Source organism: Capsicum annuum, chromosome 8 (assembly GCF_002878395.1).
Source record: "Capsicum annuum cultivar UCD-10X-F1 chromosome 8, UCD10Xv1.1, whole genome shotgun sequence".
Classification (NCBI taxonomy): Eukaryota; Viridiplantae; Streptophyta; class Magnoliopsida; order Solanales; family Solanaceae; genus Capsicum; species Capsicum annuum.
Window position 1 is genome coordinate 35,761,070 of NC_061118.1, and position 24,053 is coordinate 35,785,122.

The 24,053-nt window shown below is 30.8% G+C and overlaps 1 protein-coding gene across 2 annotated transcripts; it reads left to right on the plus strand.

Annotated features, from left to right (window-relative positions):
- Positions 1 to 16,625: 16,625 nt before the first annotated feature.
- LOC107844642 (squamosa promoter-binding-like protein 8) lies at positions 16,626 to 23,510 on the plus strand. 2 transcript variants are annotated; one of them, XM_016689018.2, is made up of 4 exons: positions 16,626 to 17,604; positions 19,770 to 19,894; positions 20,997 to 21,144; positions 23,129 to 23,510. In XM_016689018.2, exons 1-3 carry the CDS (start codon positions 16,958 to 16,960, stop codon positions 21,098 to 21,100), a joined length of 876 nt encoding a protein of 291 aa, XP_016544504.2. In that variant the 5' UTR covers positions 16,626 to 16,957; the 3' UTR covers positions 21,101 to 21,144; positions 23,129 to 23,510. The 2 variants fall into 2 exon arrangements, with proteins under 2 accessions (XP_016544504.2, XP_016544498.2); XM_016689012.2 differs by lacking the exon at positions 23,129 to 23,510 and having other exon boundaries at positions 20,997 to 21,404.
- Positions 23,511 to 24,053: the final 543 nt, after the last annotated feature.

Consider the following 24,053-nt stretch of genomic DNA (forward strand, 5'->3'; position numbering starts at 1 on the left):
TGAACCACTAGGCAACACCCTTGGGTGCTATTTTAGCTTTACCTTTTCTTAATTTAATACCTATACACAGTGGTGGAGCCACATACATTTTAGGGGGTTCGGTTTGTCGGAAAATTATACTATTTTTATATGGTCAAAAATAGTTTTATGCACATATAGTAGATGTTGAACCCCCTTCGACTAGTCCGTATATTTACTTCTGAACCCTCTCAGTGAAAATTCTGGCTCCGCTACAGCTTATACATATATAATATTTCAACACAAATACTCCTTCCGTTTTAATTTGTTTGGTCTACTTTTCCTTTTATTTCATTTCATAAAGAATGATTTGTTTCTTTAAGAATCTCTTTAATTTTAATTTTTAATGTTTCACGTGGTATATTCAAGACCACAAGTTAAAGGACATTTTGATACATTTGATATACTTTTAGCTTAAGAACACAAGACTCAAAAGTTTTCTTTACTTTCTTAACCTTCGCACTGAGTCAAAGTAGCTAGATCAAATAAATTAAAATGGGAAAAATATATTATTTAAATAAAAGCTATTGAGTTCGACCGAACAGTCGTCAGTCTTCTGCCTCCCCCAACGCATTCATGTATGGAACTTCCTTGGTACCATTTGATAATTAATTTTGAATGGACAATTTCATTATGCTAAAGTTATTGTCAAGCAAGTTTGGTGTAGGCTTATTTATGTTTCCTTTTTTTCTTTTTTTGGTTGGAATAGGTTCATTTATGTTACGTCGCCTTCATGGAATACAAGTTAAATAAGAGCAATGTTATTCAACTAAAACGAGTTAATAATATATGACATATTAAAGGAGTTGGGGTATGGTGGAAAATTATTTGTAAATTAAAGCTCAAATTATCTTGATACATCAATGAGGGGAGATAAGTGTGACATTAAAGTTCCAATTCTAATACTCTTTGACATATATTTCTCTCCATTTAATACTTGTTCAATAATTAACTTGGAACACTCCTCAAGAAAAAATAAATAGAATCAATGACAATTTAAATATATCATTTTTTAAATATAATAAATTCAATATTTGGAGAAAAATATATTAAAATAACAATTTAGAAATTAAATGACAAATTCTCTTTTGTTTTACAGACTGGATAATTAAAATTAAACTAGCTAAGTGGACTAAGGGAATATAACTTTCAGCCAATTAATTATAAATTCTTAAAGGGTACACTATTTGCTAATGCTTAAGCAATGAGCCTTGCCCACTTAATAATCTTTATTTTTCCTCTTCTAAGCTTAAAATAATCAAATAGATTTAATTTAGATTGTAAAATTCAAAATAAATAAATAAATAAATTTCATATCAAGTGAAATATCTACAAATTAAAATTGAAAAAATAATATCTTTAATTTTATAATATATAATATATAAAATAAAGTTTTGGGGGCTCTGACAATTACTTTACTAGCCTTCCTTTTCACCTTCTGAATTATTTTCGTAGACATTTGGTTTGAATGGGGACAAATGACTCGTATAAAAATGATGTCAACTCACAATTAGAGTTTCTCTACATTAAGCACGACACATTTTCTATCTCTCCTCGTTTACAAGGTAAATAGTTTTTTCTTATATATGTTTTGATTCACACGCACTCGATATATTTTATTTTTTCAAGTCCTCTCAATTCTGTCTGAATCGCTTGCTTCCTTTGTTTCCAATCATTCGATTCGCTTTGACTCCACAGGATCCAAGATCAAAATGAGTTTGCCAATGGACCAATGTCGTACCATTGTGTCATCACTTCATTTTTTTAAGGATAAACAACATAAATTCTGATAGTTTGGAACTTAACTACAGAAAATTTTGATATTTTGCATAATTACTGAAAATTTTGATTTTAGATCCGTCGAGATATATAATTAGCTCAATATATTCAACGAAGATACATTTTTTTATTTGTAAAGATACATAATTAGCTCCATCTATATTTTTTTTTGGGGGGGGTTGTCGAGATACAAATACATCCAACGATGATATATATTTTTCCTAGTAAAAAATACATAATTAGCTCCTTAATACATTCAACAAAGATATATAATTAGTTAAAATTTTTGTAATTACTTTGTAAGGGTAAGAATTTGTGTAAATATTAGTATAAGCTAAGGTGTATGTTTATGTAATTTCTCCTTTTTTAATTAGGTAAAATTGGAGGAAAGCTTTTTCTCTAAAAAGTAATTACTCCCTTAGTCTCAAAATAAGCATCATTTTGTTAAATTTTTTCAAGAACGTTAAGAAAAATAGTAAATACAAGGTATTAATCATTGAGTTATTCCTATTTTTTAAACGTTTTTCGAGAATTAAGCATTATTAAAAAAAAACTTCTTTCATATAAGGGTCATTTGGTAGTTGATTGAGATGTGAGTTATGCAACTAAATCTTGCTTAAGTAATACCACGTTTGGTAGTTTGTAAGTTATCCATGTAGAGAATTAACATGTTGTATTGTTTGCAATTCAGAATCCTATATAAAACACACATATATTATAAAGAAAATTTATATAGTTTTATATGTGATTGAAGATGAAATAATTAAATCTTGCATAGCTAATCCATGCATAAAATAATATATACATTTTCTTAATTTGATTTCCCATTTTACTTGTCCTTTTTCATTATTAAAGAGGAGATAAATTTTTTTTTCATGTTTTACCCTTTGTATTAATTATTTTTTCTTCAAATTAAAATGAAAACATCATTTAATAAGCTTATTATGATAAACTAGGCATGCTATTAATTATTTTTCTTAATTAATGTGTCATCTCAATTTAGGTGGATAATTTAGGATGAAGTTAAAAATAGCTATTAATTATTATCTTGAATTTTTAAAACAATAATTATTGAGATATTTTACTCTGTGTATTACTGAAAAGTAAAGTAAGGCATACAATTGTCTGACTTCCGTAGACTTAAAGAGTCAACGCCCTACTTTTTCCAAACCTAATAAGGGAACAAACCTTTGATGCCCCAATTATTCCTCTTTAAATAAATAGTAATTCAAACAAAAACAAAATGTGGAAATTCTCTTATACCATATAAAATCCCAATTAAAATTGACTGATTTTTCTCTCTTTTAAAATTAGTAGTAAACATATGATTGATTACACATAAAATAAAATTGACTCGAAAATATAGTCACCCTCACCAAATTAAAGGCCAAATATTCATGGTTAGACTAAATTTTTTCATCATATTAATATGAGAAGGATTGCAACTTAGAACATTTTTCATATAGTTTTCGAACATATAAATTTTAAATTTGAAATATTAAATTAATCTGCTTTAGTTTAGCTTTAAAGTTTAGTTAAATTGACTTTTCTAAAGTAAAATGTGACACGTAAAAATGAACCGAGAAAGTATAAACCAAGCTGGACAGAAATCCTTGTGATCAATTGCTCACCTACATGATTTTTTTTGTTTTTTTTTTGAAATAATTATTTGTAACAATCTGTCAGGTATCCTTAGTAAATACAGATCATAAACTTACACGAAAAATAAATATATAATTTAACGAGAAAGCAGGGAGAAATATTTGATAATCCTTCTTAATTAGTTGATAAACATCTTTTAGAATATATAGCTTTTATACCTTCTCTTCTAAATTAAACATAGTTCGACTTATTTAAATTGTGTTGTGAAAAATTCATAATAGATGGTAAAACGTCCTCTTTCAAAAACGATACTTTTAGAACTTGAACTTGAAATGATTAGTAAGGGATGAATATATATATATATATATATATATATATATATATATATAAATTATTCTCGACCTTATATGTAGTTGTTTGTAACAATATGATCTGATAGTCGATGTATACAATTTGAATCTTAAAATTAAGAGAGAAGCCAATTATTGTAGCCTAGGAGAAAGAAAGCTGTTATTATAGAGAGAAAAAAAATAAATGCTCTTACCTTATTTTTATTTATTTGAGTTGTATTTAATGGCCAAGTGCTTTGAGTAGTTCTGAATGGCCCTCTTTATCTCCAACACTTCCAAATTAAATATCCTAAGGTCCACAGCCTTTTATCTCCTACCCCACCTCCAAAATTGGAAGAGCTACATGATCCAAAAATAATTACTTATTAAATTTCTTTTATTAATGATATTAGTACTACTCATAAATATAGTAGTAGTATATATTTTTTCTGATTAGAAAACAACAGAGTATACTTCATTTCTACATAAATTGGGTTTGACTATATAAATTCGCAGATTGTATTTTCTCATTTAAACTCAAGTCATGTCATTATGATACTAAATAAAAATATGTTTGGGTGTGAAAGCAAATATTTTCTGAAAAACTTTCTTAGTTCTTTCTATATTCTTTGCCAATTAAACATCACATATAATGGTACAAATATAAATAAAGGGAGCAGAAATTTTCTGTTTATTAGTGAAGGATAATTCCTTCAATGTTAATGTAAATATTAAAACTCTTTTAACTCTCTGTAATAAATATGTGTATATATCTGTAAGCCATATAGGATGGGAGAGTTACTACTTCATAAATGTATATTCATTTAAATGACGATTAATGAAGAGGCATTCACAAGTCTTGAAAGTTACTAGACATTATGCCTTTGTCATTAATTTAAGAGTAATGTTAATTTATGTGAATTAACTCTGTTTGTCTTCATTCACTTTGATGGATGAAACGTAAATGATATAACTATTTAAGGAGTATCATTTGAGAACTAAAGGTGTAAGAAAACATAGAAAACAAAATACTCTCTCCCCTTCATCAATTCTCTATCGTAATCTTGGCTTCCTAATCTTTGACAATTTTTGGGCAACCTCTAAACTTTCAGCCACGAGTGCACGTGTTTGGAAGTAGCAGTGGAACCTTGGGGAGCGACCGGCTAGAAGGATTTGCACCGGAGTCGGGCCGAAATCGCTTTCAAGGCAGAACAATGTTTGTGACAACTCTCTTACTATTACTAATTCCTATCCAATATCAATATTGTAGCAATTTTTCCAACAATTTGAAAGCGATTTTCTTACATACAATATTGATAAATGGCTATTTCATTGAACAAAACTTTTTCTGATTTGTCTAAACTTGAGCCATTGGACGAAAAATTTTAAACGTTGGTCACAAAAACTTCTGATTTTCTTAAAACAATTAAAAGTTGATTATGTTTTATTTAATGATGGTTCTAACATTATTATTGGTTCTTATATTGTTATGATTGTTGATGAATTTGGTAAAAAGAAGATTAAAAAGAATAACATAAATGCTAGATGGCATTTATTGAGTCATATGACTAATACTTTATTTGATTTATTTTTTACTTATAAATCTGCTAAAGAAATATCACTACAAAAAAAACCGCGTTTAGCAACGGATTTTTAGCAATAAGGCAATTTTCGTCGCTAATTAACGACGGAATTGCAACAAAATAGAACTTTTGTTGCTAAATAAATGAAATTAAAATTAGTAGCCTAATTAGTGACGGATTAGCGACAGAAAATAAAATTTGTTGCTATATTTTGGCGGTAAATACTGGCGCCTTTATTTTGGTGACAAATTTAGCGACATAAAAGGTGAGATTTTTTTTTGACATGGTGGAAACGGAAATAGCAACGAAATTGTTGTCACTGAAATTATTTTACCATTTTTAAAAAATATATTAATTATATTTTTAATAAATAATTAGCAACGGATTGTAAATCCGTTGCTGAATCCGTCACCCTACCAGCTAAATATTAGGGTAAAGTCTTTTATTTCACTTTGTTCCCAAAACATAGTATCATCCACCTCTCTCTAAAAACAAACTCTCCTTTCTCTTTTCTCTCAATTGAGAAAAGAAAATCGCTCAATATCAATCAAAAACGGAGTCAATAGCTTAATTTTGAATCTAAATTAGAGTTACTATTCTAAATCTCGTAATGTGAGTTGTTTTTTCTCTTTCAATTTCTTAATTTCTATGTTGAAAGTCACTTGTAAATGGTAGGCTTAGGGTTGTTTGAGGTCTTTCACTTAGGTTTTCCTTACTACTGTTGATATTATATGTCTTTATGGTTAATCGGTGGACAATAGCATGTACCATATTTTCTCTCTTAGTTGTCTCAGTGTAGTATAAGAAAATTTTCATATCTGCTTGGATTTCTTGTTTTGAATTTAAAAGTTGTTTGCAGACTTTATTTTGACTTATTTCTAGTAATTGAGTATTATTAATGAGATTAAAAGTCTAGATTTGAAAAAACTAGAGAAAAAAATTGCTTCTCTAAATTCAAAGGGGTGGTTCGCAGAGATGGAGACTACCATTAAGTTGTTCATGTGTTGATATTTGCTGAGAGTACATAAGAACTACTTCTCCAAGGACGTGTTGATTGCAAGGATTCCTGGGTTGGTCAGTGGAATATCTCAAGTGTCGATCATATACTCCTTTACAATCTACAACTTGCTAATTTTGTAAGTGTTTGGCATTATTTTCTCTAAGTTGCTCCTAAAAAAATCGTGTTTGGATTTGTTAAACAGAAAATCTTTCTCTGACCCCATCAAGTTATTTTTTATATAGTTGTGAAACTTCACTGCATTATATTTGCCTTATTTCATTGCAAATGAATGAAGGATGGGAATGACCTCATATAAGCAAATTCAGTAAATTGGAAATGTTGTTTGTAAGTTGGACTAATGCTTTAATTTCTGACTTTTATGTTGCAAGTGTATATCTGTGGAAGAAGTTTAATGACGAATGATGTTATGAGAGGCTTGACTATTGCATACTCTTTATAGATAGTTATATTATGGCTATTTACTTTCCGTTCCTGTCATGGATAAGTACACAGTTACATGAAAAATCATTTGGAAGTTGAACAAATACTTTATTTTCTGACGTCTATGTTGTATGTGTATATCTGTGGAAGGAAATCAATTACAAATGCAATGCAATATTCAGCAAGTTAAAGCTAGCTAGTTTTTCTACCATTTTATTCTAAATATGAACTCTTTTTTTTTTTTTTTGGAAGGGTAAGAATCTTGTTATTGGTAATTAATACTGGGGACTCTAGAGCTATGTTGGCTACGAGAGGCGAGGATGATTCTCTCACTGCAGTGAAATTAACAGTAGACCTTAAGCCGGATTTACCACATGCATACATGTCTATATTTTGCTGCCTGCACTGTGACATTTTTCATTTTTTTTGAAATTGTGTTGATCAACAAAATTACCACTTAATTTCTGTTCAACTCTAATCTCAGACTAATTGAGGTTGTCTATTCGAATCCTCTGTATCATATATGTCTCTTTAATGAATCGTGAGCAGATTTTTCAAGTTTATATGACTTTAATACGAATTAACTAGCATTTTGATTTCTAAAACATTATTATAAACCTATTTTTGGGTCCTTCAGTTTCTGTTAAAGAATAACAATAATGAATCTTAATTTTTATATGACCACCACCATATTTACTTATTTTCACTTAATGAAACTTTAGTATTAACTAATCTCCATTAAACAAATCAATAATTATTCTTAGTGTGGTTGGAAATGTCCCACTTAATTATCAACTTATTTGGATAACCCCACCAGACAATACTTTCAAATATGAATTGAACATACAGGAGACCATAGTATATGTATCAGAAAATAGTCATGCCATTTTAGTTAAAGTTGCAAAATGTTAGTATCAATTTTCTCGTATATGTAAGAGCTTTGAAGGATATAGTCTTGTTTAGTTGTTCATTTTCTGTTTGATACGCCCATGAAGTTTTTAATCTTTAGTGTACATATAACACGTTAAGGAAATTTCAATTGGCAAAGCATGAAAAAAAGATTAAGTATATATAAAACCCAGAAATCTTGGCTCCACCTCTGCGTAGACATATATATTCTGTGTGGCATCCTATGTGGTAAATTAATGTCTTATATGGCGTTGTATTATGTCACATATGAATCCTCTGTATTATCTACCCTACTAATGAAATTTCACACTTTACAATGATCATCTACAACTTGCTTATTTCTTTTATTTTAGTAGTAGTCAGCTATTATAATTTTGGAGTGCATATGATCATTCAAGTATCAATAATTTTATCTGGTTTCAACTGTCCTAGTAAAACATGAACTAAAACTTCTAAACTTCTGTAATTAGCTATAAATATTTAAATATATTATTTCTTGAATACACTTTTCTTATGTAAAGAGAGTTTGCCTAACACAAGTATTATTGTCTGTATGTGAAATTTTACACCCCCATAAAATGTTGAATGTTCTCTCCCATGTGATTGCATACACACATGGTCAGGATGGCAAATCTTTTGTTGATGAACGTTTCCGAATCGTCCATGTAAGACTAAATTTTAATGTAGTAGTTTACTTAATTCTTATTTTTTTAGTTTAAAGTAGTTATTGACATTTAATCATTTTTAAGTACAATCCGTTATAATTTTCACTTCCTCTATTACAGGAAAGATTTGAAGAAATATTACGAGAAAAAACATTATCAGAATCTGATATTGATCAAATTGAAGCATATTACCAAGCTGCCGGAGGAGAAAAGAAGCGAAGAGTATTTGGTCTTGGATCTGAAGCAAAAGGATACTACGGGCTAACTCTTTGTGTTTCTTGTGGAAAGACGTCATCTTCAGCATCTCATGAATTGTGTTTAGCTTTTGCTATCTTTGGTATTGTGGATGATGTGGATTGTTTTAAGGATAGCTGGTTGATGTTTGGTACTATGGATGTTTTGGACATAATTATGTGTTTAGATGTTGCGCGCTATATTTGGTATTATGGATGTTTGATTTTGCTATCTATATATGTGGTTTCTTTTATGTGAATGTTGGATATTTTAAGAATTTTAAAAAATTGAGGACTAAATAATAAAATTTTTAGTGACGGAGTAGCAATGAAATATTTGATCACGAAATAATCAAAATGACGAAATACAAGATGAAATTAGTAACGACATTTATAAATATAACAACGAATATATTCGTTGCTACAAAATGGCAACGGATATAGGTCGTCTCTATGACGTTGCAAAATTGACAACAGATTTTATTTTTTCCATTGCTAAATGGTTAGCAACACACAATATAGCAACAACACATATTTCATCGTTGATCCGTCTCTAAATTGCTTTAGCGACGAATATATGTTGATTAGCAACGTTATCGGTATGTTGCTAAACGCGATTTTTTTTGTAGTGTATGGAATAGTTTGCAAAACTCAAAATAGTGGAGGACAAAATGATGTCCAAGTTCATCTTGCTGAGGGTGATGAAGTGATTGCGACAGTAGTCGGCGAGACGAACTTGGTGTCTAACAAGACTGAGTGGGTGTTGGACACAGGGGCTTCAAGGCATTTCTGCGCTAATAAAGAATTATTCCATGACTTTGAGGAATCTACCGATGGCGAGTGCGTCAGCATGGGTAACTCCACTACTGCTGGAGTTATGGGTAAAGGAAATATTTTACTTAAATTAACTTCTGGAAAAATATTATCCTTGAACAATGTTCTGTATGTTTCCTCGCTCCGTAGAAACTTAGTTTCTAGAGCATTTCTCAATAAAGTAGGCCTTAAACTTGTTTTTGAAGCTGATAAAATAATTATTTCTCCTGAAGAAAATTTTGTTGGAAAGGGATACGGGCTTATTTGTACTAAACATTGATAATGAGATTGTCAATAATACAAATATTCCTAATTCTTCTTATATTGCCGAGTCTATTAATTTATGGCATGGTAGGCTAGGTCATGTTAATATTGTTGCTATTAAAATACTTTAAAAAATGGAATTAATTCCTACAGTAAATATTGATGATATTTCTAAATGTCTTGTGTGTAGAAGCAAAGCATCCTAAGAAACCTTTTAAATATGTTACTAGTAGAAAGACCGAATTGCTTGAACTAATACATTCAGACTTAGCAAATTTTAAGAACACTATTAGTAAAGGTGGAAAGAAGTATTAGATTACTTTTGTTGATGACTTTTCTAGGCACACTAAGGTATACTTCCTTAAGTCTAAAGATGAGGTTGAAAGTATGTTTTTAAAATTCAAAGCAGAAGTATAAAATCAATTAGACAGGAAAATCAAGAGATTTAGATCTGACAGGGGCGGTGAATATACTAATAACACTCTAGAAGATTTTTGTGAGAAAAATGATACTATCCATGAGTTTAGTGCTCCTTATACTCCCCAACAAAATGATGTAGCTGAACGAAAGAATAGAATTCTTAAGGAAATAATGAAATCTATGCTTTTAATCTTAGGTCTACCTGACTATATGTGGGGGAAAGTTATCTTGTCTGCATGCTATATTCTTAATAGATTCCCTCATAAAAAGCTAGACAAGACCTCATATGAGTTATTGAAAGGATTTGCCCTTAACTTGAAATTTCTGAAAGTGTGGGAGTGTTTGGCTAAGATTGGTCTACCTGATTTTAAATGAATAAATGTAGGCTCCAAGACTTTTGACACTGCCTTTATTGGTTATGCTCAAAATAATACTGCATATAAATTTAGGTCGTTAAATGATTATTCTATTTGTGAATTTAGAGTTGCAGAATTTTTTGAGCATGTTTTTCCTTTGAAAAATGATGTGCCTAGTGATGTGCAAAATAATACTTCTGTATCTATGTCTATTAACTCTCATGTTATGCCTGCTTCTGATGTTAATGCTAATGAGCATGAAAATGAACTTAGAAGGAGTAAAAGACGTAGAACTGAGACTAGATTTGATCCTGATTTTATCACCACCTTCTTAATTGAGGATTTTGATATCGATACTTTAAATGATGAATTAGTGTCCATCTACTTAATAGGAGAAGACCCTAAGACATATGATGAAGCAATGAGTTTACTAGATGCGATATTTTGAAAAGAGCTTGTTAAAAGTGAATTAGACTCTATACTTTCTAGTCACATATAGGACTTGTATGATTTGCCTAAAGGTTGTAAACCCATAAGTAACAAGTGGATATTCAAGAAGAAATTGAGGCATGATGGTACAATTGATAAATATAAGGCTAGACTTGTGATCAGGAGCTTTAACCAAAAGAAAAGTGTTGATTATTTTGATACTTATTCTCCTGTGACTAAAATAGCGACCATTAGAACTTTTGTTGCTCTAGCTGCTATTCACAATTTAGTGGTACACCAAATGAATGTCAAAACTGCACTTTTAAATGGTGATTTAGAAGAAGAGATCTATATGACTCAACCTTAGGGTTTTGGGGTCCCAGGAAAAGAGGATAAAGTATGCAAATTAAGAAAGTCCTTATATGGACTTAAGCAGGCACCTAAGCAGTGGTATGAAAAATTTGATTTCACATTAATAGATAATGGCTTTATTGTTAATTTATCTGATACCTATATTTATACTAAAATTGTAGGATCAGACTGTGTGATTATATGTTTATATGTGGATGACATGTTAATCTTTGGCCCTAATGTGAATGTTGTAAATGAGACTAAGAAATTTTGATTTTCTAAAGTTGAAATGAAAGACCTTGGAGAAGCTGATGTGATTTTAGGAATAAAAATAAAATAAATGTTAATGGTTTCTCTTTGTGTCAGTCTCATTAAATTGAAAAAATGTTGAAAAAGTTTAATTGTTTTGATGTAGTTTCAGTGAGAACTTCTTATGATCCTAGCATATACTTGAAAAATAATAAAGATTTCAGTGTTTCTCAAACTGAATATGCTAAAATAATTGAGAGTGTAATGTTTCTCATGAACTATACTTGGCCTGATATAGCTTATGTTTAGTAGATTGAGTAGATATACTCAAAATTCCAATAATGAACATTGAAATGCTCTTCATCACTTGTTAAGGTATCTGAGAGGTATTATGAATTGGTGTTTGCATTTTAATAAATTTTCTGTCGTTTTAGAAGGTTTTTGTGATGCAAACTAGGTGAGTGACAATGATGAAGTTAGCTCTACCAGTGGCTATGTATTTACTCTGGGTGCAGGTGCTATTTCATGAAAGTCTTCAAAGCAGACTTGTATAGCACGTTCTACTATAGAATCTGAATTCATTCTCTCGAGTTGGCGGGGCAAGAAGTTAAGTGGCTGAGAAATCTTTTGATAGATGTGCTTTATGGGGAAGACAAATGTCACCAGTCTCTTTACATTGTGACTCACAGGCGGCAACTGGGATTGCTAAAAATAGTGTATACAATGGTCAAAAGAGACATATTCGCATCAGACATGGTGTAGTTAAATAATTGTTGCAACATGATGTTATTTTCTTGAAATATGTAAGATCCGAAAGAAATGACGGATCCTATGACTAAGGATTTGACAAGAAAAATGGTCCTTGAATCGTCGAGGGGATAGGGCTCAAGCCCATAGATTGAGGTAATATGGTGGATATCCATTTGCGGTCAAACGAAGCCATATAGGCCTTCAATAAACACTACATATCCTATCCCTATGGCGTGAGGTAGTGTATTATAAGCTTGAGCTTATTTTTGCTCTTAATGATCCATAGCCTTAAGGTGGTCTATGAGATAGACTTGATGGATCACCAACGTGAGTGTAAAAGGTTGGTCACCTTTTTATGAAAAACTTGGGTTATCTTTCTAGAGCACTCATGAGACCCAAGATTTGTGTGCATGACCATAAACGCACTTTGTAGTATCGCGGAGATTGCTTAAAATCAAGGATATGGTATATGTTGTGGGGGTCTCAACTTATGTCCATCTAGTTCAAGAGTACTTCACTTTTTGGAAATTTGTTGTTGCCTCACATCACTACGTGTCAATTCAAATAAAAAGATATTGACACTTAAGTACATGTTTCTTCCTTTTGCCCAAAAATTATTCCATTCTTTATCTTTGCATTAGTGGGGGATTGAAGGATAATTCCTTCAATGTTAATGCAAAGATTAAAACTCTTTTAACTCTCTGTAATAAATATGTGTACACATCCGTAAGCCATATAGGATCGGAGAGTTACTACTTCATAAATGTATATTCATTTAAATGACGATTAATGAAGAGACATTCACAAGTTTTGAAAGTTACTGGACATTATGACTTTGTCATTAATTTAAGAGTAATGTTAATTTATATACATTAACTCTGTTGGTCTTCATTCACTCTTTTGATGGATGAAACGTAAATGATATAACTATTTAAGGAGTATCATTTAAGAACTAAAGATGTAAGAAAACATAGAAAACAAAATACTCTCTCCCCTTCATCAATTCTCTACCGTAATCTTGACTTTCTATTCTTTGATAATTTTTGGGCAATTGGTTTGAGCAACCTCCAAACTTTCAGCCACGAGTTCACGTATTTGGAAGTAGCTGTGGAACCTTGGGAAGCGACCGGCTAGAAGGATTTGCACCGGAGTCGGACCGAAATCGCTTTCAAGGCAGTGGCTTGCCACGACACAGTATTTGTGACGACTCTCTTATTATTACTAATTCCTATCCAATATCAATATTGTAGCAATTTTTCCAACAATTAGAGATGATTGAACTACCTCATAAGAATATGACATGCCCTACCCGTTTAAATTTGTGAAGGTTAATGATTTATTTATTAATTTAATTTATTTAATTCAGGCCATTTAAAAATCGATTGATTTAGGCTGAATAGATAGCACACGTAAACTCATTAAAAAATCTTGTCAAACTAAGTATATCTTTTAGATTTTTTTCTTGATATGTTATATGTATATATGTATATACACACATAAACACACATACATACATTGGTTTCCCATCTTGTATTTGATACCCACATTGAAACCTGACTAAATTCGAATTAACACCAAAAAGTCCCACATTGAAGGGGTTAAAATGCTCCTAACAAAGGCGATTAAAGATTAAAAGAGTTAATACTACTCTTACTTTTTGATAATCAAACAAACAAGGAACTTAGCTAGTATTTGTCGATAGATTTTAAAATTTTATCTTCAAATATATTTTCAACATAAAATTTGATTAGATTTTAAACAATTTAATCGTCAAATATTTTCAAGTCTTTAAAAGTGGGATCAAATAGTAATTTTTAAATTTTTTGACACTATCACTCACAAAACTTTGAGAACTCATAATCAAATTTCAAAGTCTTTAACTGCAAAAAAATATATGATTAAATGGAGCTTAGAACTTGGTATGACGTGGACACATTGCCGTGATTCAAAATTTAAGTCTATTTTGATTTGGTCTATTTCATTAGAAGTCACAAACCTACCTGGTTTTATAAAAATCACTTCAACTTTAATATAATTTATAATCGATATAAATTCATGCATTTGACACCTGTGCTTTCAATAAGTTAGACGACCAATCCCTTAATTAGCAAAGCCGCCTCACAATCATATAGTAGAAACAGATAGAAAGAAGCTAAGTCAATTATTGTAGCCTAAGTAGAAACAAAGATGCCATTATAGATACACAAAATTAATGTCTTCTCCCTACCTATGTGAGTTTGTGCGCTACTACTAGTTACTTTGAGTTGTAATTAATGGCCAAGTGTTTTCACTAGCTCCTGGAATGGATTTAATTGTTTGGTTCAAGTTGAATGTGTGAATGGAAAATGAAGAGAATTAATGGAAGAAAAGTGAAATCACACCTAAAAAGAAAAGTGTGCTCACAATGAGGAAGTCTACTAATTCTCTTATATTGGTGGGAAAAAGAAATTTTCACGTTTCTTTATTAAGAAACACAACTCCACATGGATAGTGAGGCAAGAACCAAGAAGTGCCTCGTGTTGTAGTCGCTAGCTCGGCCTCGGGTTTGGGTTTGCCAAATGATTGATAAGACAATTTATTTGAAACTTTTCCTTCATGAACGTGCAAAAACGCTGAAATGCTGCCTCGAAAGGGACTCAGAAAAGGGGTGACTGTTTGGTCGGATGTGATTAATATTAAAAAAAGACACAATATTTTGAATGGATAGACATGACCCTGGGGCGGAGCTACATATAAGGTAGAGAGTTCATTCGAACCCCCTTCGACGAAAAATTGTACTATATATACATAGTTAAAATTATTTTTTATGTGATCAAGCTGCTGTTGAATGTGTTCGACGAATTCGATAGTTTGAGGTACTGCTACTGTCGAATTGTGAACCATTTTATCCTAGGAGGAAAAATTTCACAACCTCGGATACTTAAGAGAAATTCATTCCTTAAGGACAATCCATGAATTCGGGGGACTTGGTTCTTATTTCGTTTCATCTTATTTCCTTAAAAATAACACACTTCTTTGATAGTTTCTATTGAACTTGTGTTGAAGGTATTGAAAAACTTCATAAGTGTTTTTGATATAATCTTAAACTTGTGTTAAAGTGAATTTTGCAAACATACATATTGTATACCCAAAAGAACATTAATTATCTTTGCCGCTATGAGTTTACAACTACTCTCTCCGTTTAAAAAAGAATGACCTACTTTCCTTTTTAATCCGTTTAAAAAAGAATGATCTCTTTTCTTTTTTGACAATACTTTAATTTTAACTTTTCACATGGCATGTTTAGGACCACAAAATTCAAGAACATTTTAGTACATTTGACACAACTTTAATTGAAGGCCACAAGATTCAAAAGTTTTCTTTATTTTCTTAAATTTTGTGTCAAGTCAAAGTAGATCATTCAGTTTTAAACAGAGGAAGTAATATTTATTTGAGTTGTAATGCAATGAATTGCTGTCTTTTCATTTCTCTCTCTTCCAAGTGGTTTCAGTAGTTCTGAATAGGGTGGGTATATAATTAAGTTCTAGCAGAGTTATTGATGGACATGAGAGCTACATGACCCAAAAATTTTACTCCTTTCATTTCCGTTTCAATTTGTTCCTGTTATTTTTCTTTTAAGTTTGTTTAAGAGTGTCTCTTTCTTTCTCTTTTTTTTTTTTTTGATAATTTTTAAATTTTAACCTTTTATGTGACATATTAAGACAATAAAATTAAGAAATTTTAATATATTCTATGTACGAAATATATCATCAATAAATTATATGATTCAAATATCTTTTTTACTTTATTAAATTTTATGTCAAGTCAAAAGTAAACAAATAAAAAGTAAAAAATAAAGATATATTTAAATTTCTTTTATTAAAAATTATACTATTAATTTATATAGAGACTACTTTACCTAACATTAATTTATACTCCCTACTTTTACTTGTCTACGTTAAACTTTGGACGCTCCTTAAGAAATAACGTATTTTTTATTTTTTTTGGGGTAATGAGAAATAATGATTAATATAAGTATTTTACGATAGTTCTCATAATAATTGATGTATAATCGTTGGTCTTGAAAAATAAGTAATTAATATTGAGTGTGAATCATGATCAAAATAAATATCTTTTATTGATGTATTAAAAGTGACGAATAAAAATGAAAATTTTATTTTGAATTAATTAATAAGTATAAGTGAACGGAGGGAGAAGGGAGTAGAATAGTGATACATGTAATTCAAAATTATATCAATCTCCTTGTGACATTAATATTGTTACATTTTTTGAACCCTTTCTCTTCAGCCAATATCTTTTCGCTTTCTCAAATTTTGTCACAAAGTTAAAATTTCATTCACCAAGAAAAGCAACAAGTTCCTCATAGTCCGACATGTCTCTTAAAAGCCATTTTAATACTTCACACACATAATCCTCTCTTTTTAAATACTTTTACTGTAGAACTCAGAAAGATAGGGAAAATTTTGCTCTTTTTAAATATTTTTTTGGTTTGTTTTTTGTGGCTATACATAACATATAGTCCTATAAAGCACACCTATTAAAACTCTTCACTGAATGCTGAACAGTAAAGTCTTTAGTTGCAGCTTTTTCCACTCAACAAAATCTTCTCCTACTTAAAGCTGACAGATTTCCTTCCCACTCCTCTCAATCCCCCACTACAAAAATATTCCCAACTATTTTTTCTTGATTTTTTTGTGTTGTCCCTCTATTTATACACACCTAGGTTATTGTCCATCAAAGTGGGAAGAAAAAAAAAATAAGAAAAAATGTTGGACTATGAATGGGAAAATCAGTCCACTTTCATTTTTCCTAATGATCAAACCAACCAAGAAAATGAACAAAATAACAACCAATTTTTGGACCCTCATGCCAATTTTTCACCTATGACAAATTATCAACACCAGCAGCAACAACAACAACAGCTACAAGTCCAAAATTCGCAATTTCCTCAATATCAAGTAAATCCAAACAACAATCAATTTAACTCATTGTACGATCCACGCGCATATGGCGTTACGTACACGAATAATACACACGAAACGTCCCTACTATCTCTACAACCAACCGGTTCATCGACCGGGTTCATGCTCATGCCGAAGACCGAACCGCAATTTGGAGGCGGGATTCATGACTTTTCAAGTACTACTACTACTCGGATTGGGTTGAATTTAGGCGGGAGAACGTATTTTGCTTCGTCATCAGATGATGATTTCGTGAACCGGCTTTACCGTCGTACTCGGACGGTTGAGGCCGGTTCACTAAACACACCAAAATGCCAAGCTGAAGGATGCAATGCCGATCTAACTCATGCAAAACACTACCACCGACGGCACAAAGTCTGTGAATTTCACTCTAAAGCCGCCACCGTTGTCGCCGCCGGTTTGACTCAGCGGTTCTGCCAACAATGCAGCAGGTTATGTTAAATTTGTAAAACCATCCTTCTTCTTATTTATGATGTGTTAAGGAGCTTAGAAAAGTAAAATTGATCAACTAATTAATATGAGATAGGAACAGCCCTGGGAGAGGGAGAGATTCTTAATTACTGGTATTTATTCACCTAATTTAGGTTAATTAATTTTATCTCAAATTTCAAAGTAGTTTAGAAAGAGCCTATGAGAAAAGGAATCAGTAGTTGAGGCAAGAATTTACACTTAGGAGGTTTGAGAGTTTATATATTTACATAAATTGATCTTAATTAACAACATTATTTTCTGGCTAAAATCAGGTTAATTTATTTTATCTCAAATTTTATAGTAGTTTAGAAAGAGCCCTATAAGAAATGGGATCAGTAGTTGAGGCAGAATTTACAGTACTAAAAGATTCGAGAGTTTATATAGTTACATAAATTGATATTTTCAGGCTAAAGTTAGGTTAATTAATTTTATCTCAAATTTTGAAGTAGTTTAGAAATAGTTCATTAGAAATGAGATCAGTTGTCAATGCAGAATTTATACTAATAGATTTGAGAGTTTATATATAAATTGATCTTAACAACATTATTTTCTGGCTAAAGGTTCAAATTATGAACCTCTTTCCGTTCTCTAGCTCTGCTCATGATCATAATAGTACGATTTGACATTTCATGAACTAAAAAGTAGTTGAACATTTTATGAAAATGTTCGAATCATATATGTGATATTAATTACGTACTACATTAATTAACAAGCACTTAATAATAAATCTTCATTACTCTCCCGTATTTGTTAAGTTTAATACAAAGATGAGGTGCAAACATGTATTTTCCGACATTGTAAATATGTAAGAATGAGGTAGGCTCACCGGAGATGAGTAAAAGTAAAATGACGAAAAGGCCCTTTTTATGTGTTAACGAGCTAATGATTGAGTTGAAAAGTCTTACGTTGATCCCGAGGGCATTTCTGTCCGTAAATTATGTTCCCCTGATGAGTCAGCTAATCCCCGTTTGGTATGTTACGTACTGTTTTTGTTTTCTTTTTGATTAAAAGTTGCGTACTGTTTTTGCTTTTGCTGTTTATAGTAATTAGGAAACACAGTTTTTTTGTTTTTTTCCATTTTGGCTTAAATCAGTAAAAGGAATCATACGGTAGTATCAGCTTTTAATCAACACAGACCCAAAAAAAAAAAAAAAAAGTTCTTTAGCAGTATATATTAATTTCTTTTTAAAGAGGTTAATTACATGTGGTTATCCTAAGTTTAAGAAAAATTAATCAGTAAATGAATCACTCATGATGTATTTTCCATTATCACATATGTAAAAGCCTTTACATAAAATTTTCATTAGGTGATTTGTCCGTTAATTTTAACTACAATGTTTTAAGGACTTAATTATATGCACAAAGATATGATTAGGACAAGTTTAGACCTACTTGAAGGATAATTTATGTCGATCATTAGCTAATACTTTTTAGGTATTATTTATTTGGTGAAAAATAGGCAACACATAAAACAACAACAACATATATAATCAGCACAATCCATTCTGGTGTGAGTCGGGATGTTGTTTCTGTTATAAATCAAACGGGAGATCAAGCCCAACCCAAAAGATTAGTCTGATAGATAGGAGAATTAACCTATCTGGCCTATAAACCCATTAACATTTCTCTATTTTTTCCAATGTGGTACAATTGATTTATAACAATTTTGCCTTCTCTCCGAATGAAGAAGCTACTCTATGGTTGAAAGAGCTGCGTCGATCACTAATTGTTAATGAATGTTAACTACAATAGAAGGATTAAGTAACCTTCTAATTCATAGAGATAGTCTTTAACATCATAAAAAAGGGTGAACTCAATATTATGTGATATTATGTGAGTGATTCTTGCTAGAAGATAGTTAGGAGGATTATATTGGTAGTGATAAAAGGATGTGATAACTTAATAAACTAAAGTTGATAATTCACAAAGTGAGATTTGAGATGGGTTGAGTATACATTGACCTTATATCCCTACCTCAAGGATAGAGAAGTTGTCGCTTATAATAGACCCTCGGCTTAAGGAAAAATAGGTAAAACACGAATGACGTTATGGTTAATTTCTATTATTTCATGAAAAATATATATATATATATAATTCTGATTACAATAATTATGATAAAAAGCAGGTTCCATGTTCTGACGGAATTTGACAACGGGAAAAGAAGTTGCCGGAAAAGGTTAGCAGATCATAACCGGAGAAGGAGGAAGAATATTCAGCAAGAAAATAACAAGAAGCAGCCTCAAACATCAAGTAATTTTTATCATCTTATTTTTTAATTAAGGCTTTTCTCAAATTTTATTTTAATTATGCATTATGGCAACATATAGTAGTTGCCTTTCTATTTTCTTTAAAATGTACTCATGTTTCTATTCCATAGTAAGTGTTATCTTAGCAAAAGTTAGTGGAAGAAATCAATATATAAATATAAAGTGTAATTAAGTAAACTAACCCTCCTTGATAAATGTCTTTGAAAATTAAATACTACCCAGGAGTATAAGGGTATTATAGCTGAAAAATTAATAAGGTAACACATATTTTCAAAATAAAAACTAAATTTGGAACGGATAGTTTATATTAACATGTGATATCATGTTAATTACATTATTTTTACTAACATGTGATATCATGTTAATTACATTACTTTTACTAAGTCATGATCAATTACTTCACTTGTAATTACCTTATAGTAAGGGGCCAGCTGCCTCTGCTGAATATTTATTTTCTCGTTGGGATGAATCAGTTGGTTTAGTGGGCGATTATTCACACGGATGACTTGGGTTCTATCCTCCTCAATGCCTTCTGAGTCAAGCCTGTCGCACAAGGCTTGCCTAGTGCATTTTACATTCTCTGTGGGGTTCGCAGACTATTACACTGCAGTGGGAGGTTATCCAGTGTGCACAAAATATTCACCACAGAGTGCTCATCCGAAAGACAGAGGTTGTAACGACTGCGGGTTATCTGAGATTCCAAAAAAAAAAAAAGAAATTCATAAAATTTAAATTTTCATTCCTTCCTTTTTGATATGTTCAAAATTCTAACTACTTCATGGTAGGAAAATGAAAAGGATTGGAGATCGCATGTGAAAAAATAATTACATTATGAATTTCCACAAAACAATATTATATTTATATATGATTTGGGGAAACGTGGACTGCACTTTCCACTTGTACGGATTATTGAGCTGACTAACTTAACTATGAATTTCTATTAATATCGAGATAGATAGAGGTCTAGGATAGTACACTATCAAAGAAAAATTGGAGTTATAATACATAGCAACGAAGTTAGATCGAAATAAATGATTTTTTATCTTATTTTTTTGATATATTTCTTTCAATTTTTTTTTGTGTAGAATCTCCAGCTGAATCATCATCAGGAGCACATTCATCAACAGTGACAGTGGCTATATCACCACCAAGAATTTCAGTGGATTGTTTTAGGCAAAGAACATATTAGCAAGTTGCAACAACAACTTCCTCAGCAAATTTCTTCTCCAATGGGTGACTAGCTAAAACAATCTATATTTATTTTTCTTTTGAATAATTAATTATGATAATTTCCAGCATGCTTTAATTTAATGGCCACAACAATCAATCTAGTAGTACTTATATGTTAGTACTAATTAATTACAGTGGGAAGTTTAATTTAGATATGTAATTATGAATGATGTAATGGAGGATTAGGTTTATGTCAACCCTTGCTAGCTAGTTATGTGTGTTACACATTCATCAAATTAATTAACTTTTATCTTATTTTAAAAGTTTCTCACATTTCTCGATCCTCACTCTTTAATTTGCATTTTGGTCCATGTAGTTCAGTATTATGGACAAGAGAAACTAAAAAACAAAAACATAGTTTCTATTTTGTTATAGTCATAGGATATAGGTTACCAAATGTTTTCTACCGATGTGCGTACTTTAACATGTATAACTTTTTTGTTGAGTCTATTAGATTTATTTTTTAGAGCACTATCTAAAAGATTAATAAATTACAAAACGTAATTAAGAAAAAAAAAACAGATTATTTTACATTCATATGAACCATCTTGTCAGAAAGAGAGAAAAGATGTGAAAATTTTTGTTGCATGGATGCTGTTTTTTGAAAAATCATTTATGACATGAGGCCTGAGGGTCCACTATATACAGACATTTTTAATGATCAAATTCCACATAATAAATAAATAAATATCTACTTTTATGGCCTTTATTTTTCCTTCTTAATTTCGTCTTTCTTTCTTTCTTTCTTTCTTTCTTTCTTTCTTTCTTGTTTTTCCCTAATAAATGATATCTTTCCATTTCTTTGAATGTATTTATTGTGATGTGAACGTGGGTGAATGCATGACTGAACAACGATATTTTAATGGAAGGGGACATTAATTAGTAAGTACTATATACATTTCCTCTCCTTAAAATAGTTGTTAGTTTTACTTTTCAAAAGTTAATTTTACTAATTTTAAAAGTTAAATTAGATTAAATTTTGGTATATTCTATTAAAAAGCTATAAGATAAGTACTCCAAAATACAGTTTTTTCTTATATTATTATAGTGAAAAATATATTTTATAATATTGATTAAAGTTCATATGATTTGAATCTTAAAAGAAAATTGTGACAAGTATTTTGGGAAGGAGAAATACTATGAATCACTAATTGGATCAACTGTTGTGTACGAAAGTATTAGTGGGGACAACCTTAAAATTGATTCGAATTATTTGTTACATGCTTAAATTATCATTAGTTTTAATTATTTTTTAATTTGATTATTTGATATGTTATAAAACAAGAAAAAATAAAGAAGAAGAGTAGAGAGAATAGAGAGAGTGATTCTTATTTGTTCTCTTGAGGAATGATAAATCATAAGATTGTAAATATAATGAACAAAACTCCTTTATTTATAGGGGAAATTCACTCCTACTCTGAGTAAAAGACAGATGCTTCAAATCCTAATAGATATCAAAGTAGATCTTGATAGACATTCACTATAATGTAAATACATTTATAACACTCGCCCTTGAATGTCTAATTGGTAGATAATGTGCCTCGTTAAAACCTTTCTAGAAAAAACAAAGTAGGAAAAAAATCTAGTGAAGGAAAAAGAGTACGCATCTCTAATAATACGCATTTCGGCTGCCTCATTAAAAAACTTACAAGAAAAACCCTTTGGGACAAAACCTCGCAAGAAAAAAGAGTACAACGCGTATTAACTCCTCCTGATGAGAACATCCTTGAACCTTTGCATCCCGATCTTCTTGAAAGTTGCAGTTGAAGAAGACTTTGTGAATAAATCAGCTTCCTTGTCATTTGAATGAATATGTTGCATGTCAATATCACCATTCTTTTGGAGATCACGTGTATAGAAAAGCTTTGACGAAATATGCTTCATTCTATCTCCTTTTATGAATCCTCCATTAAGTTGTGCTATGCATGACGGATTTTCTTCATTATAATCATGGCAACTTTATCATATTTCAAACCATATTTTTCAGGAAGGAGATGTATCGTGGACCTCAACCACACACTGTCGGTTTGCTTCATAAATAGTTATAATCTTTCATGGTTCGATGAGATGGCTATGATAGTCTGTTTTGTATATCTTCAAGATATGGTAGTATCCCCATATGTGAACACATTGCATGTTTGAGACCGAGATTTATGCGGGTTAGATGAGTACCCAACATCAGCATGACTAGTAAGATCGGGACTGCAATTTTTAGAATAAAATAAGCTCATGTATCTTATCCCATTTCGATGTCTCCTAGTAGGAGTAGAAATATACTTTGCTAACATATTAACAGAAAAGGCTATAGGCCTTGTAGTATTTAATTTGCAAGGTACATGAGTGCATCAATTGCACTAAGATATGGTACTTCATAACCAATCCAATTCGATATATTTCGAATTTCAGCAAATAATCTATTGCTTTGAAAACTCTCCAAGAATTTCAATGATTTTCAAGTTATAAGCTTATACAATATAAGGATTATGAATAAGTTTTTCAGAAACTTTATATGCTTCAAGCATTTTGAATTCTTAAAAGTTTTTCACACAAGTTTTTTCAAGTGACAATATTCAATATTTCACGAGTGACATTTTCAAATATCTAGACTGCAAATCAAATAAGTTTTCACTTACCAAGACCCACCCTGTCATATCACTTGATAAATGTTTTTACGTCAGCATGCTTTAATAAACATAGAATTCAGATCCTCGTAATCTTTCACAATACATGAAGTGTTATATCGTAGACATTGTCTTCCTATTATGATTATTTGTTCCTTATCCTTTTCAAGGATTATTTCATTTGGAACCGATTAGTCTACCACGCTTCACGCATGCATAAACTTTGTCCTTCATGGACACAAATAGGAGCACTTGCAGCTTAAATATAAAATGCTTTCGGCATTTGACTTA